At 47.3% G+C, this 19,320-nt stretch overlaps 1 protein-coding gene across 1 annotated transcript in view; it reads left to right on the top strand.

Moving 5' to 3' along the window:
• Positions 1-19,320, top strand: part of GPR137B (G protein-coupled receptor 137B) — a 48,428-nt gene that overhangs the window by 17,025 nt on the left and 12,083 nt on the right. The window contains exons 2-5 of the mRNA XM_039247180.1: positions 7,275-7,324; positions 12,685-12,907; positions 15,426-15,575; positions 18,896-19,024. Coding sequence (XP_039103111.1) covers positions 7,275-7,324; positions 12,685-12,907; positions 15,426-15,575; positions 18,896-19,024 — 552 coding nt within the window. The remainder of the gene's footprint in view (positions 1-7,274; positions 7,325-12,684; positions 12,908-15,425; positions 15,576-18,895; positions 19,025-19,320) is intronic.

Here is a 19,320-nt window from a genome sequence, read left to right as displayed (position 1 = left end):
CTCTCTACCTTCCTGTACCCCCTCACCACTCCTCATATGTCCCTACACCCCTTCACACTCCCTCAAACCCCCTCACACCCCCTCACACCTCCTCATACCCCCTCACACCTCCTCATACCCCCTCACACCTCTCTATACCTTCCTATACCCCCTCACACTCCCTCATACATCCCTACACCCCTCACACCTCCTCATACATCTCTACACCCCTCACACTCCCTCACACCTCCTCATACATCCCTACACCCCTTCATACCCCCTTACATCCCCTCACACCTCCCTATACCTCCCTATACCCCTTGATACCCCCTCACACCTCCTCATATGTCCCTACACCCCCTCACGCCTTCTCACACCCCCTCACGCCTCCTGTACCTCTCTACACCTCCCCACACCTGTCCACACTCCCCTCACACCTCCTCAGATCACTCACGCCTCTCCATACCTCTTCCCCCCTCACACCACTGGCATGTCTGGGTCTGGTTATGAGTTTCTTGAGGTCAGGGACCAACTTTTCCCTGTTTTTACAGTTCTTGAGTCCAGATTCGGTGCACCATGTCAGGTGACCTGATGTGAATGCCATCAGTTTGAAAGTAGGAATGACATGAATTTTTGTCTGGTCTCAGATTTTTCTTAGCTATTCAAACAGTCCCTGACTTCCTCATCTCTGGTTTTATGGGTCTGGTTTTGTACTGAGCAGGGAGGACCTGTGCTATCAGGAGCACAGTAAAATAGGAAAGGACAATGAATCTTTGTGTGCCTCCCCCTCAGGAGCTGTCTCCTTCTGGCAGAGTTCCTGCTGAGGTCAGCGGGAGCTAGTGTGCACTCTAGGAGACCGGCAGCCTGATAAGGGATCACCGGCCAGCCGGAGTGTGGGGGTGACCCAGAACGCTTAGCTCTGGTTCTGGGCACTAACCAACCTTTAATGATGTCTCTTGGAACACAGATTGGATTGGGGGCGAGCGGAAGAGTTTGGATTTATTTTGCTGGAAATTTGGTCCAGACATTTATGCACTTTAATTAATGGAGGCGAAAACTGTGTTGTAAAAATATACACATACATGTATTTATACGTATGCATGTATTTGTGTGTGTGTGTGTGTATACAATGACAGAATGTATATATTGCACTTTAAAGTATCGGGAATTTAAATACAGCTTTAAGTAACTTTCGAAGGATTAACTTGAAGGATAAAGGAAGATGTTCTCAGCATGGCCCGAAGAGATCCAATTGCTTTTGAGACATAGACTTGTCACACATCGTCAGCAGTGGGTTGAGTTTTTACAGATCGGGGGCAGGGCTCCTATTTTGATGTGGTTATCGTGTTGGCTTTGAGTTTAGAGAGGATCGGAAGATTTACGATCAGATTCTGCCTTTCCCTGGTGATGACCTTGTCCTTCCAGGCAAGGGAGCGGGATTTAAGTTTTGTGGGGTTTCCCTCTTTTATTGCACAAGTCTTTTATTCTGTGGGCTGGGGTCCCAGGTCCCACGCAGGGTGAAACCCCTCCCCCACAGGCCCCTGAGGCTCAGTACTGCTTGGCCGCTGTCTGTGTTTAAGGGGAAAACGTCTGAGTATCATTTGAAAGTTTGTTGTGACAATTACTATTGTCATTGTTACTCTTAATAAGGCCGCAGTGAACATGGAAGTCCATGCTTAGTGCCGCCGGGCAGCATTTCCTGAACTTGGTTCCCTGGAACACTCATTCAGAAGACCTTACACGGCCAAGTAGGTTTGGAAAACTGGTGCCTAATGTGTGTTTTGCTTGAAGATTTACAGCAGATAGGAGTCTTTTAAAGACCCTGGGAAGTTCCTTCAGGGAAAACCTGTTTAGCCTAGCAGTTTCTGAATTTGTTTGGTCACATGACATTTCCAGTAGCACTGATTAATTCTCAGTTCTGTGGGAACACCTTGAGAGGCTCCGCCCCCAAGTACATATCTTAGAAGCGAAACTGTTGGGGCAGAACATGTGATTGTTTATGAAGCTTGCGTACTGGACTGAGTATTTGATGGTCATGGCTGGGCCCGCCACCCTTCACCACATTCGGAGGGGTGTTCTGGGGTCCAGGCTGGCCTCAGAGGCCATGCCCCCGCACCTGACTCTGTTCAGTCCAGGAACATATGCAGGTGAGCTGCAGAGGCGGGAGGGGGGTGCTGTGGGAAGTCAAGAAACGTCTGTTTGGTTTGTAAAGAAGGTGGGCTGTGCTTCCAGTCCCTGATCAGCACCTGGCAGTTACTCTGTTCTTCACTTCCTGCCCAAGACCCCCCTCTGGCTGGTGGCAGGCGCAGCAGGGAGCCTCTTTCAAGTGAGTTGACCCTGATCTGCCCAGATTCCCACCTGTCATCTTCCAGCCACCAGGAGCTGCAAGGCCAGAGGGGGCAGTACTTGGAGAGAGGGGGGATAGAAGAGGAGCCAGACGTGCTCATCGTGAGATGGAGCCGATGGCTTGCATGTCGGTTCCCTGCACTTGCGCCAGCCAAGGCGGAAGCCTTTCCAGTCTGTGTCCCATCTTGTCTCCTCTGCGTGGCTCTGTCTCCCTTCCAGCCATAGGCCCGTTTGTGTTGAAGGCACTTTGCACGGAGCTGAGTCCACAGGATGTGACGGCCTAGTTGTGCCCCGTCTGGGGGATGCTGTCCCATGGAGTGCTCTTGGGCCATGCCCGGGAGCACTGGGATAGGCCTGGTGTGTACGAGTAAAGGGAGTCATTCAGGCTAAAGTCCCTGCCCCGGACGCAGCCCTCCTAAGCGTGGCACAACATTAAAAATATTTGCATATTGGCTTGACAAGGTCAGGCACTTTTGAAATATGTTGTAGTTTTGGGACACCTGGGTGGCTCAGTTGGTTCAGGGTCCGAGATTTAATCTCCGCTCAGGTCACGATCATGTGGTTAGTGAGTCTGAGCCTGGCATCAGGCTCTGTGCTGACAGTGCAGAGCCTGCTTGGGATTCTCTCTCTCCCTCTTTCTCTCTGACTCTCCCCTGCTCGTGCTCTCTCTCTCTCAAACTTCACAAAACATTAAAATACTGTAGTTTTTCCCACACTTTGATATCTGTAAATTCTTACTTTTTGTTATTGTTATTTTTAGTGTTTATTTTTGAGAGAGAGACAGCGTGAGCAGGGGAGGGTCAGAGAGAGAGGGAGTCACAGAATCCGCAGACAGGCTCCAGGCTCTGAGAGCTCATGTCAGCAAAGAGTCTGACGCGGGGCTCAAACCCACGAACCGTGAGATCATGACCTGAGCCGAAGTCGGACACTTAACCGACTGAGCCACCCAAGTGCCCTCTGTTCTGAGAGAGGTTGTTTTATAACATTTGCCTGTATGAGCTGCAGAGGGACACCAAGGGTGATGTGACTTGTCCAAAACCCCATGGGAGCCTGTTGGGGACGCTGAACTGAGGACCTCATTAAGGTTTGCGCCACCACCTGTTTGTTTTATTACCAGATATTTTAATTTATTTGTGATGTAAACCCCTACTTCTTACCTCCTTCCAAAAGTGATTTATGACAGATACAAAACTCATGTCCGAAACGAAATACTTGTGGTGTTTTTTTTAATGTTTCTTTCTTTTTGAGACAGAGACAGAGTGTGAGTGGGGGAGGGGTAGAGAGAGAGACACACAGAATCTGAGGCAGGCTCCAGACTCCGAGCTGCCAGCGCAGAGCCCCATGTGGGGCTTAAACTCACAAACCCCAAGATCATGACCTAAGCCGAAGTTGGAGGCCCAACCCCCTGAGCCACCCAGGCTCCCCCGAAACAAAATATGTTGTAAGTTTGGAATGCTCACCTGCAAAGCTCTGAAAATGTGTTTTAAAAGGGGGGTTGGTAGTTCCGGTGATTGTAAAGTCTGTGGGAGTAGCTGCGGTCCCCCCTTCCCCAGATACAGAGTCTGCCTGAGAGCCCCCAGTGGCAATCTGTTCATTATTGGAGACTTGAGGGAAGGCAGGAGTGTGTGTGTCTGGGGGACTGTCTGTGGACCCTGAGCATCCCCTAATCTCTGTTCTTTGCACCATACCTGACTCTCAGTGTCGTCTGATTATCGTGATGGCCTCTTTCAGTGTGTTTTAAATTAATGATTGCGAAGCTATTCCAGGGCAGTGGTATTTCTCAAGAGGTGGTCCTTGGACTAGCTGAATGAGAATCACCCAGGTAGGGAATGTATTAAAATGTGGATTCCTGGGCCCCTCCCCACACCCACCTGGTTGGCATCTCTGGGTGGGGGGGGGGGGGGTTGGCTGTGGGATTTGCATCTTTATTTTTTAATGGTTGGTACTTTATTTTTTGAATTATAAAATTTTATTTTTTTCTTGTATAGTTTATTGTCAGGTTGGTTTCCATATAACACCCAGTGCTCATTCCAACAAGTGCCCTCCTCCATGCCCATCACCCCCCTTCCCCTCTCCCCCACCCCCATCAGCCCTCAGTTTGTTCTCAGTTTTCAAGAGTCTCTCATGGTTTGCCTCCCTCCTTCTTCCCAACTATTTTCCCCCTTCCCCTCCCCCATGGTCCTCTGTTAAGTTTCTCCTGATTCACTTATAAGTGAAAACATATGGTAACTGCCCTTCTCGGCCTGACTTATTTCACTTAGCATAACACCCTCGAGTTCCATCCACTTTGCTACAAATGGCCAGATTTGCATCTTTAACAAGTTCTCGGGTGATTCTTTTTTGTGTTTTGTTTTAATTGCAGTATAGTTGACACACAATGTTACATTAGTTTCCAGTGTACACCATAGGGATTCTGACAAGTGTGTACATTACACTCAGTGCTCACCTTGGTGGGTATAGTGACCGTCTATCACCATTGCCACGTTATTCCCATATTGACTGCCTTCCCTTTGCTGTACTTTTCATCTCTGTAACTTACTAATTTTATAACTCGGAGCTAATACTTCTGAATCCCCTTCACCTATTTTGCCCATCCCCCAATCCCAGTTTTCTGCATGTAAGAGTCTGCTTGTCTGTTTTTGTTATTTTGCTTTTTCAGATTCCACATCTATATGAAATCACACGGTATTGGTCCTTCTCTTTTCTCTGACCTGTTTCACTTAGCATCATACCATGCAGGTCCATCCCTGTTGCAAATGGCAAGATTTTAGGGTTTTTTTATGGTCAAGTAATAATCCATTGTGAATGCACACTGCTTCTTCCTTATCCATTCATCTGCCAGTGAGCACTAGGTTGCTTCCGTATCTTGGCTTCTGGAATAATCCTGCAGTAAACATAGGGGTGCAGATTATCTTTTCAGAGTAGTATTTTTGTTTTCTTTGGGTAAATACTCCATAGTGGACTTAGTGGATTGTATGATACTTACTTTTTTAAATGTTTTGAAAGATCTCTATACTGTTTTCCACAGTGGTTCTCATGCACATGTAAAAGAATTAATAACTGAAGGTCTCAGAAGAATGCCTTTTAGAAGGTTCCCAGAGGGAACTGGCTTCTCCTATTGAATGTGTGTTCTGGGAACTGGCCCATAGAGTCATCATGGAGGCTCCGTTGGGACATCTGCATCAGCAGACTTGCCCAGGCACTTGGGATCCACCGAAGAATTTCCTGGGGTTACTTTCAAATCTCCCTCTTGCAAACAGATTTCTCTCTGCGTCTTCCTCAGACCAGGGGGAGCCAGTATTTCACCTCTGTGTAACCTCTCAGATCCCAGAGCTGCCTGTTTTCTCCTCCCTGCCCCACCTCCCAACCATGCTCAGGCCACCCACCCCATTCTCCCTTTGCCCTTCACTCTTTCCAGCTCAGGCAACGCATTTGCCCCTTATATATTTTCAGGGCCTGAGCAAAATCCGCCAGAAGTCCCAAGTACAAAGAAAGCTGAGTAGGTGGAGAGCATGCAGGGGGATTGGTGGGGAGAGGCAGGACAGGGCAGGCTGGGGCTGGTAGCGTGTTTGGGAGCCCCGTGCAGAGGGGCTCACTCGGTACCGGGGAGTGCAGGGCTTCATCACTCACATCCACGGCATGGTCATCCCTGGAAAACGGTCTCCCCTTCTCTACTGTCCCATACCCTCCCTTCTTCCAGAGTCGCCCCTGCCCTGTAAACACCAGGGATCTAAGAGAGCCAGGGCATGAGCTGGTGTACTGCTGGCTCCACCCGGCCCTTTCCCAGTGCCCTAGCCCTGCGCGGTCCCCGAAGCTCACCTGTGCTTGCTTCTGAAGCCTCCTGTGCATGCGCACTACGGGGCCCACCTGCGCTTGCCTCTGAAGCCACCTGCGCATGCGCACTATGGGAGCCCGGCGTCTCCGTGTCGCGGTGGAGTGGGAGCGTGAGCTGCCTCCTGCTTTTTTTCTCCTCTTCGCCTCTCAAGAGTGTCTGCCAGGCCAGCCGCTGCACCCTGCATGGAAACACATTAGCAATTGTGGAGAACGCAAAAGATGGGGAGAATTCCCAATGCGTGAATGGTCGTTTGATGCTCCTATAGCCCAGGGACGTTGACCAAAGTGAGCTGCAAAGTGTGAGGCCTGGGTGGGTGGATGCTTACATTCAAATGCCGTGAATTTGGTGCCAGTGAAAATTATAATTAAGAGTGAGGGTGGACTGTTTATCTGTAGTGAAAGTACGGGCTCAAATACAAATCTTAAAGGAGAAATACTTGGCAGTGGTAGACCAGTAATAGCTTTACATTTCCCCCACCCTTTTTTTTTCTTTGCTTTGCCATTTTTATCATTTTAAAGCACCTTATAAAGTTTTTTTTTTCTGAAAGAGAGAGAGAACAGGGATGGGGGAGAGAGAGGGAGGGAGAGAGAGAATCTCAAGTAGGCTCCACACTGTCAGCATGGAGACTGATGTGGGGCTTGAACTCACAAACCTGAACCAAAACAAAAAGTTAAACGCTTAACTGACTGAACCTCCCAGGCTCCTCCCTCCCCATCTTCATCATTTTTAAATATCTTTATCTTGAAAATTGTAGGAATAGCTTAAAAAATCTTTAGCCTTAAGGATTCTTAGGGGGTGCCTAGGTGGCTCAGTTGGTTAAGCGTCCGACTTTGGCTAAGGTCATGATCTCACAGTTTGTGGGTTCGAGCCCCGCATCAGGCTCTGTGCTGACAGCTCAGAGCCTGGACCCTGCTTCAGATTCTCAGAAATAAATAAAACATTAAAAATTAAAAAAAAACAAACAAAAAACCAAGCATTCTTACAAAGCAGACCTCTCCATTTCAGAAACTTCCCTGGTACCTGGGTATAAAGGGAAGGGGGCATTCCAAGCAATGATGTTTGTTGGTGTCACTATATCGCATCCCCAACCCGCCATGTTGTTCTGTCATTGCAGGTGATTTTCAAAGCCAAGTCAAAATATTCTCCAGAATTACTCAAGTATCGGTAAGTACCCCGGGGGAATTTTGATCCACATCCTGTAAATGTTTTTGACTCTTTAGTACTTGGCGAGGCACCCTGAGGCAGAAATGTAAATGTAGTCCGTGTCCTCGAGACGCAAACACTCTGTAAAGATGTCCTTAAACAGCACAGAAACACAGAATCAGGCAAAGCATTGGGTGTTCAGGAGCACAAGCAGTCTGTGCCTTTGGGCTCTGTACACTGTGAGAGTCACAGGAATTTTGTGGAAGAAGTCAGTCAGTGCTGGGCTGAAAGCAGAGGCTCATAACGTGGAAGGGAATGCCTTAAGTCACATGCCACGTTTATGCGAAGAGGTAGACAGGCGTGTTTTTCCTGTGCAGAGGATTCATAGGTTTCCCCAAATTTTCAGAGAGGTCTGTGACCCCAACACCCCCCACCCCAAAGGATCAGTGGCCTAAAGAATGGTGAGACTTAGTCAGAGGGGAACGGAGACCAGGCATTCAGAAGGTGTGAGGCTGATGTATGGTGTTCTGATGTCCCTGTCTAGGAGGGCCTCACTGCCACAGACAGACATTTCTAGAAAGGTAACTTTGGCCAATTATCTCCTTGAATCAAAATGAAATTTAATTCCTTTGTTACTTTAAAAATGTGTAAAAATGTTTGATTATTAAATTTTATGTAAATATATTATTTTAGATGTATAAACACTTTTTGTTAAAATTCCAAAGGTGTATTTTTATTGCGATGTAATTGACATATAGCGTCGTATTAGTTTCAGACCTAGCCAGAACGATTCAATATTGGGATGTATATTGCAAAATGACCACCCCAGTAAGTCTAGTTAACCTGCATTACCATCCATGGTTACAAAAATTGTTTCTTGAGATGAGAACTTTTAAGATCGTGGAAGTGCATATTTTGATCTCCATTTGATATCCAAGGAGACTGAAATTCAGAAAGTAATATGACTATACTCAAGTCAAGAGGCAAGTCATGGCCATGGTTTTTTTTTTTTTTTTCCACCTCATCTTGCTGTCTTTGTTCACTGCTTTCTGCATGTTTCTACCAGACTACCCAACTGGGATTTCAGGGTCCACCATGAAATACTGTTGGTCCTAAGGAGAACCATTTAAAGGAGCAGCTCCCAAATTAACTTCTCCAGTAGCAACATAGCTGGCCATTCCTTCGCACCCATAATATCTGCCCCCATCCTCTTGACTCTGGAAATGTAGATCAACTGTGGGGACTGGGGAGTCAAGAATGGGTGAAGGTTGGGTTGGAGGAAGAATGTCCTGATTGGATTATGGAACTGGTCTTATCTTGGAAGTAGTTGGTTGAGGCTGGGGTAATGAGGTGTCTTCTAGAAGTGAAATCCCAAAGCACTGGCCAGAAAATTTTCAGCCTGAGCACGTGGGGGATGGGGTTCCTTTCGGGTAGAAGATGTGTGTGGGGGGAATGTACGTGATCCTTGAACCAAAGTGCAGACAGCGGGACAGGCTGTTTCTAGTGGGAGAGGATTTGCGGAAAGGAAGGGAGGAGACCAGGAGAAGCCCAGCTAGGTGAGATACTTGCGCTGGAGAAGGCAAGAGTTTCCTGAAGCCAGGAAGGCAAGGTTTCAGTGGGAGAAGCCTCTTAACTCCCATCTAATAATAAATCCTCAGAGTTATTCATGTTTAGGCACATCTTTTATCTCCTCTGCTGGATTCTCCATTTCCCTTAAGCCAGATGCTGCTGCAGACATTTCAGGCCATGATTTATCTCCTGAGATGCTTTGATACATTGGTTTTTAAATAGGCTGGCTTTTCTAATTGAATCATGACTCATTTGAAATGAAACCATAGCCATTAGTCTAGAACTAGTTGCAACTTCTCACCTCAAGCTACTCCCATAGCAGTATTTTTTGAAGCTTATTTATTTTGAGAGAGAATGAGAGAGAGGGAGGGAAGGACAGCAAAAGGAAGAGAGAAAGAGAGAATCCCAAGCAAGCTTCATCAGCACAGACCCCAATGCGAGACTCGAACCTACGAACAGGGAGATCAAGACCTGAGCTGAAATCAAGTCAGACACTCAACCAACTGAGCCACCCAGGTGCCCCCAACAGTTCAGTGTTTTTGAAGCCGGTGTATAGTCCGCCCAATCAAGAACCACTTCATTTTTCACCAGAGGCCCCCCTCTCACTAGTACATCAGCTGGCTCTCCGCTTTGCCGGCATTGATGTCCATTTGATGTATTTTTCAGTCTTTGGCTTTAGGAAGTGTGGACACTGGACACAGGGATGGGTGCTTAAGAACACTTTGATTTTAAGCCTTAAAAAAATTTTTTTTAATGTTTTATTTTTGAGAGAGAGAGATAGAGACAGCGTGAGCAGAGGAGGGTCAGAGAGAAAGGGAGACACAGAATCCGAAGCAGGCTCCAGGCTCTGAGCTAGCTGTCAGCACAGAGCCCGACGCAGGGCTCAAACCCACGAGCCGTGAGGTCATGACCTGAGCTGAAGTCAGATACTTAACTGACTGAGCCACCCAGGTGCCCTGATTTTAAGCCTTTTTAACTGTTTTCCCTCCATCTTTGATTTTTCTGTTTATTAAGTAAAACTATAATGAGCCAGGGTTTGCTTTTCCTGTTTTGTAAGTAATCTAAGATTTAGAAGAGAAATGGAAACAACGCTTTATAATCTATTAGTACTATCTCCTCCCTGAAGGAGGTAGCCAAGGTAGCGAAGTTCCAGTGCATTGAATTAGCTGGCACTTCCATCCCCAGCCCCGCCCCCCCCCCGCCCCCCCATGGGCAGCAGTCTAGGAGCCACCTTAAAGATGTCTCCCCATCTCTTGAGCTTGTAGACCAGCCAGAAGCTGATCCCTCAGGGCTCATGAGCAAAGTCATCTTCCCAGATGCAGGGCCTCACTGATTTTCTCTTCTGTTGGCCTTTTTTCTCATCATAGGCTATTTATCCTGACCCTGTGGTTTGAGTTGAAAAGCAGTAATTCTGGGGCAGTGTGTACAATGTTGTTACCATAGAAACATACATTTGCCCTAGGATCTGTTCTGCACCCCCACCCACCACCTCAATCTCTCCCTTTTCTGCAGAGCTGCAGCCCCGGGGTGGGGGGGAGTGAAGTTTTGCAAGGTTTTTTTTTCATTGTAAAAAATGATAAAATAGAAAAAGATCGAAAGCTTGGTAAGATAGACCTGAGGGAAGAAAGAAGCCAAATCTATTGAGCTCCCCGCTCTCTCCTCCCGGCATAAACCCCCTCCAGCCCTGAGGAAATACAGTGATGTTTTCCATTGTAGGTTTTCATATACGTTTCCCAGGATTGAATTGTTTACCACATTGACGATTTTGCTTTCTGACTTTTACCTTAATGTTGGATTAAAGTTCTTTGTCTATATTGTTTCAAGTCTTACAATGCAGCCTATTTCTTTAAGACAAAAACAGGCTTCGGTGCTCCTGGGTGCTCCGTCGGTTAAGTGTCCAACTTCAGCCCAGGTCATGGGTTCGAGCCCTGCGTGGGGCTCTCCTCTCTGAGCACAGAGCCTGCTTCAAATCCTGTCTCTCTCTCTCTCTGCCCCTCCCTGCCCACTCCATCTCAAAAATAAACATTAAAAAAAGTTAACAGGCTTCTGTTTGGCAGGTGGTCCTAGAAGCTCAGAGAGCAGGCCGGGATAGAAATTAAGGGACAGGAAGGTTTTAGGCAGAAAGATCAGCTTGGGTGCAGACAGGGGAGGTGGGGACACCTGTGTGGGCTTCAGGACAATACACAGACTAGCTTAATGAGCATGTGGGGCACCCGCTGATTGACCTGGCCCTATAGACTGACTGCGAGTGCGGCGGAGGAGGGTTTAGGGTGGGGTTTAGGATGCAGGGCAGTCTAGACACCAGCACATTGGTTCTAGACAGAAGTCATGAGGCCATGTGGTTGGTGAGGGTGGAGAAGGGGGCACATGGGGAAGCAGGAATAAAGACTCTGTTGACCTTGATAGCTTAGCAAACCAGGGTTGTAATCAGAGAAGACCTTTATAGTTTAGGAGTCTGCCAAAAAATTAAAAACTGATGGTGTTTTTCACAGAAACAGGAAAACCCAGAGAAGTGCTCGAGGAAGACCATCGGGAATTAGGCTTGGACATGGTCCAAGGTGACAGGCTCTTTGGAACGTGGATCTGGTTGTAGGACGGGGGCAGTGGCTCAAGACAAGATCTTTATGAACCTGGTGGTACAGAAGCTGTAAGAGTGAACGTATTTCCCAGGGAACTAGGGTAGAGGTGAGAGCCAAAGATGTCACTTAGGAGGAGGAAGAGGAACTAAGGGCAATCCAAGGGGCAGGCTCAGGGGAACAGGAGGCAGGAGAGGGCTTTGGAGTGAAGGACTAGGGAGCCCCAGGAAGGTGGGGAAAGATGGCGGCCAAGAGTTGCCACCTTTGGGCTTGGCGAGTGGGGGCCTGGGGGCCTGGGAGAATGTGGGGTCAGCAGGGGAGCACCTGCGGAGGAAGGAATGACAGGAAGAGGTGAAGACTTTCCGAGCAGTAGGAGAGGCCGGGGTGAGGCTCCTTGGGGGTGAGGACAGAGGAGAAACAAGAATATTTCCATGGCAGCTCTTTGAGGCAGAACAGGAGTTCTCATCTCTGTTTCACAGATAAGGGCGTGCAGCCCAGAGTGGCCCAGAGTTTGGCCCGACTCAGCTCTGTGTGTCTCCCACGCCCTTCCTCTCTGGGTCATGTTAGGCAGATGAGGGCAAGGCAGGGTCATAGAAAGGAGAGAAGCTGTAGTGGAGGCTTGGTTGCCATTGTGGGCAAATCCAAGATGGAAACGTGTCCTATCACAGTCAGTGTTGACTTATGCCTGGCTTTCTCACCCTTTACTTATACTCTCTTTCTCCCTCTGTCCCTCCCTCCATGGGTCCTGTGGGTGACGTGAGGTCTGGAGCTGGGACTACAATCTGAGGTTCTGTGTCCAGGTCTGTTACAGCTTTTGAAGACACCAGCATCACTCTGTAGCTTCAAAACCACTGTTAGCTGACGGTTTCCATCATTTGGATTTTCAAATGTATAGATCCAGGAAGCTACAAGTGAAAATTGGCAATGACCTAGAAGCTTGTATCTGTTCAACCTCGAGTGAGATGCTTGGGCAGGTTTGCAGTGACTACAGATTACTGCCTCAGTAGTGAGTGTCCCTGGGTAAATGTGAGCACCACCCGGACTCCCCCTCCATCCATGACTTTTTTTAGGGTGTACAACCTTGTATACACATGCACTTAGTCCTCAACACCACCCTGCAAAGTTGGTGTTATTTAGTCTGCATTCAGATGACGACGCTAAGGCCCCCAGGGGATCCAGAACATATAGCCAGCGTGCAGGGCGCGGCACCTGACATTTCTCTCTGGTCCCTTCCAGGTTACCCCTCTACCTGGCCTCGCTCTTCATCAGCCTCATTTTCCTGTTGGTGAATTTAACCTGCGCGGTGTTGGTGAAGACAGGAAACTGGGAGAGGAAAGTCATTGTTTCCGTGCGTGTGGCCATCAATGACACTCTCTTCGTGCTGTGTGCCGTCTCGCTCTCCATCTGTCTCTACAAAATCTCGAAGATGTCCTTAGCCAACATTTATCTGGAGTCTAAGGTAGGTGGGATGGCGGTCAAGATCCCTTCAGCAGACTTGTTCTAAAACTAGTTCCTGGTTGCAAACAAAACTCAACAAATACCTTTCACACCTGCCTTCCTAGAAATGATTAGCCGTGCTGTGGTTGCCGACACACGGAGCTGTGTCGTCTGTGAACTTTGAATGCACAGAGGGTTCCATTCAAGCTGACTCAGTGTCCTGGTGGGTGTGCAGTTACTGCAGAAAGGTCACCTCTGGTTATAGGTACAGTGTTTAACCAGCATCTTAAAGGACTCGGCAGGATTGACCATGCTGATATTAGTAGAAATATTAGTAGAAACACACCCGGTGACCCCTGCGTTCCAGGCACTTTGATAGAAGAGAAGCATTCTACACGGGGAAGCTAATGCAGTTCTCACAGATCCTGGGAGTAGGTTTTCTCCCCACTTTCTAGACAGCAGGGCCAGGGCAGAGAGGTCAGGAGCTCGCCCTGGGTTATGCAGTCACGGGATGGACAGCCAAGCTTGGGACCCGGCAGTCTGGCCCCGGGGTCTGTCAGCTGCAATTTGGGCTGGAGGTGGTGGACACTCCAGTGTGGACACCTCCCCCCAGAGTTCAGAACAACGTCTGTCTCTCGTGCTGATTGGTCAGGGTGGGAGCCAGGTGCCATGGGAGGGAAGCTCCTGGCCCCTTCACCCATTTTGCTGCCGTGGGGCACACCCTAGAATCTCGGTGTTCTCCTTCCTTTCCCCAGAGGTATAAAGGACAGGGGCTCCTCAGTGGCTCAGTCGATTAACTGTCCGACTTCAGCTCAGGTCATGATCTCGTGAGTCATGGGTTCAAGCCCCATGTCGGGCTCTGTGCTGACAGCTCAGAGCCTGGAGCCTGCTTCAGGTTCAGTATCTCCTGTCTCTGCCCCTTCCCTACTCGAGTAGCACTCTGTCTCTCTCTTTCTCTCTCAAAAGTAAACATTAAAAAAATAAAATTAAAAAAGGGCAGACATGCTCCTGGGCCTGAGGTGCCCAAGTGCCCCCCAGCGGCCTGATCCCATGTCTCCCTTTGTCGAGAAGCTCTGTGAAGGGTGGAGGCCAGGAGAAGCACCAGGACACCAGTCACTTCACCTTTGTGGACCTTGGTTTCCTCATTTGTAAACCAGTTGAGTGATTTCCGCAGCTCCCCTGCTCTCGCCCTCCGTGACCGTGTCCGTGAAGACCCCCTTGGCTGCCTCCTGTGCCACGCCGCCCACCTGGCTGTGGTCTGAAGACTGGGAGGCAGCTCTGTCTCCCGCAGTGTCGCGTCTTCGGCGGTGGCCGGGAGATTACAATCTGTGCCTCTCACTCCAGAAACGCAGAGCCATAACCAGCCGTCCTGTGATTTGCTGGCCTCTTGCTAAATCCCAAAAGACTTCAGTACAGCAAGAGTAGTTTCTTTCACTTGTAAGTTCTCTCTCTTCACCCCTCCCCTGGGTACTCTTTCCCTCTCTCTCAAAATAAGTGAACACTGAAAGAAATTTTTGAGAAGAAAAAAACCCACAAAGATCAGAATTATGTTTTTTACAGAAAGGGTTAAATTTCAGTGTCAAGTTACCGTTTAGGTCACCCCATGGCAAACAGGCTAATAAACTACTGGCGAAATCGTTAATTAGTGACTTTCACATGCAAATCTCAAAAACCAATTTCAGTGGTTTGGTTGTCTGTGAAGTATGTATTTCTCGCTGGGGCCCTTTGACTGTAAATTGATGGCTTGATAAATTGGGGAACAAATCACCGATTTACATGTAATTCCAAGTCTGGAGTGACACTGTGGTTCCAGTGCTTCCGGCCTAGAAGATTCTGGAATTTGAGGAAGGGCACCCTGCCCAGAGCCACCGCCAGGAGGACCGCGCTCTCCCAGCTGCCATCCTGCCTAGATGGACTCTTCCTGGGCCAGTGGCTGCGCACTGGGCTCATAAGTTGGGGATTGTCTTGGAGACTGAACAACATAAGCCACTTTCTTATTTTTACAAACCTAACTTGAGCCAAATGGCCCATATTTTAAGGCATCTCCAAATCAACTTCCAGAATTTGAAGCATGTATATGAAGATAATTTGAAAGTTGCAAGGGGAGGGGCACCAGGGTGGCTCAGTCTCTTGGGCATTAGGCATCCGACTTCAGCTCAGGTCATGATCTCACAGTTTGTGGGTTCGAGCCCTGCATCAGGCTCTGTGCTGACAGCTCAGAGCCTGGAGCCTGCTTCAGATTCTGTGTCTCCTTCTGTCTCTGCCCCTCCCCTGCTTGCTCTCTGTCTCTCCCTCTCTCAAAAATAATTTAAAAAAAGACATTAAAAACTTTAAAGCAATTTTTAGAGAGGATGTGGGATGGAATGAAGCTTGGGCTTGGGTTTATTGTCTGAGGGTGGAGGCTTCTGATGGAGCTCAGCGGACACCGCAGTGCGTGCCTCTGAGATCCGAAGGGCTTACTAGGTCTGAACACAGGCTGGGAGGAGGCTGGTGTCCCTGACCCAGAATGGGCGCAGCCCTCATGGCTCCCGCTTTTCCAGGGCTCCTCTGTGTGTCAAGTGACTGCCATCGGAGTGACCGTCATCCTGCTCTACGCCTCCCGGGCCTGCTACAACCTGTTCATCCTCTCGTTTTCTCAGAGCAAGAACGTCCATTCCTTTGATTACGACTGGTACAATGTATCAGACCAGGTCAGTGGGCGCCGGCGAGCTGTCACCTGAACGGCGACTCTTTGCTTCGCAGCATCCCATGTGGCAGAGAGGTATAAGCTAGCTCCTTGCTTCTGCTGCTAAATAGCTGGGTGACCTTGACAGTGACTTACCTGTGTGGTATCTGCATCCTCATCTGTAAAAATGGGATCATAGTACCTGGCTTGTTCCAGCTCACATTTCTGAGAAAACTAGCATATATCTGTGCCCGCACACACACAGACACGCACACACGCAGACATGCACACACGTCTCCTTTCTCCTTTCTGGGGCTCTTGTCAAGTAGTACTTAAAAATTTTAAGTGCTTCCATATAAATGTAAGATGGTTTTCTTAAAGGGTGAAATTTAATTGGGGCACCTGGGTGGCTCAGTTGGTTAAGTGTCCGACTTCAAGTCACAATCTCATGGTTCTGGGTTCAAGCCCTGCGTCGGGCTCTGTGCTGATAGCTTAGAGCCTGGAGCCTGCTTCAGATTCTGTGTTCTCCCTCTCTCTCTGATCCTCCCCTGCTCATGCTGTCTCTCTCTCTCTCAAAAATAAATAAAGTATTAAAAAAAAATTTTTTTTAATACAAAAGGTAAAATTTACCAAGGCAAAACAGAGTGTATGCGGGTTTCGGAAAATATGTAAAACCATGACTTAAAAAAATGGAGCATGTAAACAACAGCATTTGGAGAAATTGAGACAAAAATGACTGGGGATACTAAGGTGTTAGTAAAAGCTCCTTTTAACAATGGTCTCCATCTGATATTCTCTCATTTAATATGTTCTAGAAACTCATAAATTATAAAGCAACGAACAAAGGTAGTGACGTATCATCTGGCATTCACAGCTTGTTCACAAAAGCTCAAAATGAAAAAGACCGAGCGGAAGTCTGCATCCCCTCATTTGGGAAATAGTGATGCTTTGTCCTCAGTCCTGGACTGAGTGGCGAATGAGCACAGACTCCCTGCCTGCCTGGGGGAGCTATTTATGTCCACTGAGGAGAACACACACATAGATAAGCCATACAAGAGAGAAGTAGAACTTCTGTTTTATGACGAGAGTCTACTGGATTGAATTGCAAAATCTCTTTAACTTTTCCTGGACAATACTGAATACTCAGCCATATACAAATCCCAATGGTGCTCAGAACCTGGACCAAATTAAGATGCTGGAGGAAGGCATTATTTTATTTTATTTTACTTTATTAATTTTTAAAATTTTTATTATTTTATTTATTTAATTTTGTTTTTATTTTATATATTGTTTTGAGAGACAGAGTATGAGTGGGGGAGGGGCAGAGAGAGAGGGAGACAGAATCTGAAGCAGGTTCCAGGCTCCGAACTGTCAGTGCAGAGCCTGACTTGGGGCCTGAACTCCTGGATTGTGAGATCATGACCTGAGCCAAAGTTGGATGCCCAGGCAACTGAGCCACCCAGGTGTCCTTGGATGAAGGCATTAACTGACCATGATAAACATGTAAGGAGAGGCACATGGAAGGTATTATAATTAGAAAGGATTAAAACAGCCACCACCATCGAAACCAATACCACATGTGCAGGATGGTAGAAAGTTGGGCACTGCTGAAGGTGTGCCCTGTTTTGAGAAAATCAAATATAAAAAAATTAAAACTTTGGGGTGCTTGGGTGGCTCAGTAGGTTAAGCGTCCGACTCTTGGTTTCAGTTCAGGTCATGATCTCATGGTTTGTGGGTTTGAGCCCCACATTAAGCTCTGTGCTGACAGCATGGAGCCTGCTTGGGATTCTCTGTGTCCCTCCCTGCTTGTGTGCTCGCTCTCTCTCATTCTCTCTCTCTCAAAATAAATAGATTTAATATATATATGAAATATGTATATGTTTATATATATATATACACGTATGTGTAAATTTTAAGCAATAATAAATTAGAGACTTATTCATAAAACACAAAGGATCTCATTGGAGTAAAATATACTTAAAACTTATAGTTGTAACCACTTTTAAGTGTACAGTTCACTGGCATTAAGCACATTGCCATTGTTGGGCAACCATCACCACCATCCATCTCCAGATGTTGCTCATTTTCCCAAACTGAAACTTCATACCCATTGAACAACAGAGGTTAAGTTTTAACAAAATAATTACTTCAATTTTTCTTTCAACTAAGGGCTTCTGATGATAACAAATTTAAAATACCACAATCTTGAAAGTTCTGATGTTTTTTTAGGGGGATATTTGTTCATGAATAGCTAGACCTGTGTGTTGTAACCAAAAGAATCTAGCAGCAAACCTAACAGGTGGCCACAAGTTGCCCATTATTTGTGTAGAATGAATAGAAGGGACAGCGTACTACTGAGATGTATTAGAAATGGGACATAAGATGCAAAGCTTGAGAGTGATCTTTCTGAAGAGTGGCATGGTTAGCACTGGTTACTGTACTTCAAATACCATGTAACGGACAAGGCAGAAGGATTAAGTTGAGGTGATCGGCCTGCTGTGGCTTGATTTGGTGCACTGTCTTGGTTTGAAATGCTGGCCTCTCTGGCGGAGCTTCCCAGACACGACTGTGTGTGCTCCTCACAGGCCCGCCCTGTGCCCTGCAGGGAGGGAAGAGACTACACACTAGGCCCAATCAGCTGTCTCACTGATCCAGACAAATGTCCTGGCCCTGAACAGTTGTTTCCAGACAGTCTAGCCTGCAACAAGTTTTAAAGGGTAAAGAATAGGAGATGGTTAATGTGAAGAGAAGTTTAAAAATTGATGGATTGGGGTGCCTGGGTGGCTCAGTTGGTGATTTCGGCTTGGGTCATGGTCCTGGGGTTGTGGGATCGAGCCATGCATCTGGCTCCATGTTGAGCATGGAGCCTGCTTGAGATTCTCCCTCTCCCTCTCTCTCTGCCCCTCTTCCACTTCCCCCACCCCTGTTAAAAACATTTGTGTGTTTATTCCAGGAATGAGACAAGGGGTCACAGTTACGTGCTGCTCTTAAAAATTGGGAAGGGGGTGACATAACCTCTCATTATTTGATTGTTGAAGGAAAGAAAATCAGCTTCAATTCAGGAGACTTAATTTGGATGGATATAAGGAAGATTTTGGAGGGTAGAGTAATAAGACATCAGAGATGGGCAGTTTCTGTGCTTGACTCTTTTGAAGATGATAATTCTCTCTCCTGTGTGGCTAAAATAAGTCCCCACCTGAGGTCTGGACTGTTAGTATTGCCTGATTTCAGCATACACATCACAGGATTAGAATTAGTCTCTGTTCATGTTAGGAAGAATCAAATCAGACTTCTTTCCTCCACCCTCAGTCAGGTGACTCCATTTCCTCCCTCTCTTTTCCACAGGCGGATCTGAAAAACCAGCTGGGGGATGCCGGATACGTGGTGTTTGGAGTGGTTCTTTTCGTGTGGGAGCTCTTACCCACCACCTTGGTCGTCTACTTCTTCCGAGTTAGAAACCCTACAAAGGATCTTGTGAGTAAATCATTTGATGTTTGCAGGAAAGATCTGCTTCTAGTCACAAAATGTGCAGTCTGATTTTTTTCTTAGGGTTTTTAGTCGCGTGTCTCCCATCCTGTCTTGATATAAAAATTTCCTTGATCTGTCTGTGACTGTCTTTTTGCTTAACTCTTTTCAAAGGAAGTTCATTTCTCAGCTAACGCTTTTAGTTGCATCTCAAGGCCTGGAGCTAAAGCTTTTCCTAAAGCAACAACAGTCTCATTGGTATCTGAGCCTTGCCTTGGGGCCAACCCCATCTATAAGCTTGGATT

This window comes from Hyaena hyaena, unplaced genomic scaffold (assembly GCF_003009895.1).
Source record: "Hyaena hyaena isolate Hyena2069 unplaced genomic scaffold, ASM300989v1 scaffold_288, whole genome shotgun sequence".
NCBI classification, from domain to species: domain Eukaryota; kingdom Metazoa; phylum Chordata; class Mammalia; order Carnivora; family Hyaenidae; genus Hyaena; species Hyaena hyaena.
The sequence above is the reverse complement of the archived record's forward strand: the minus strand, read 5'-3'. Positions and strand labels throughout refer to the sequence as shown.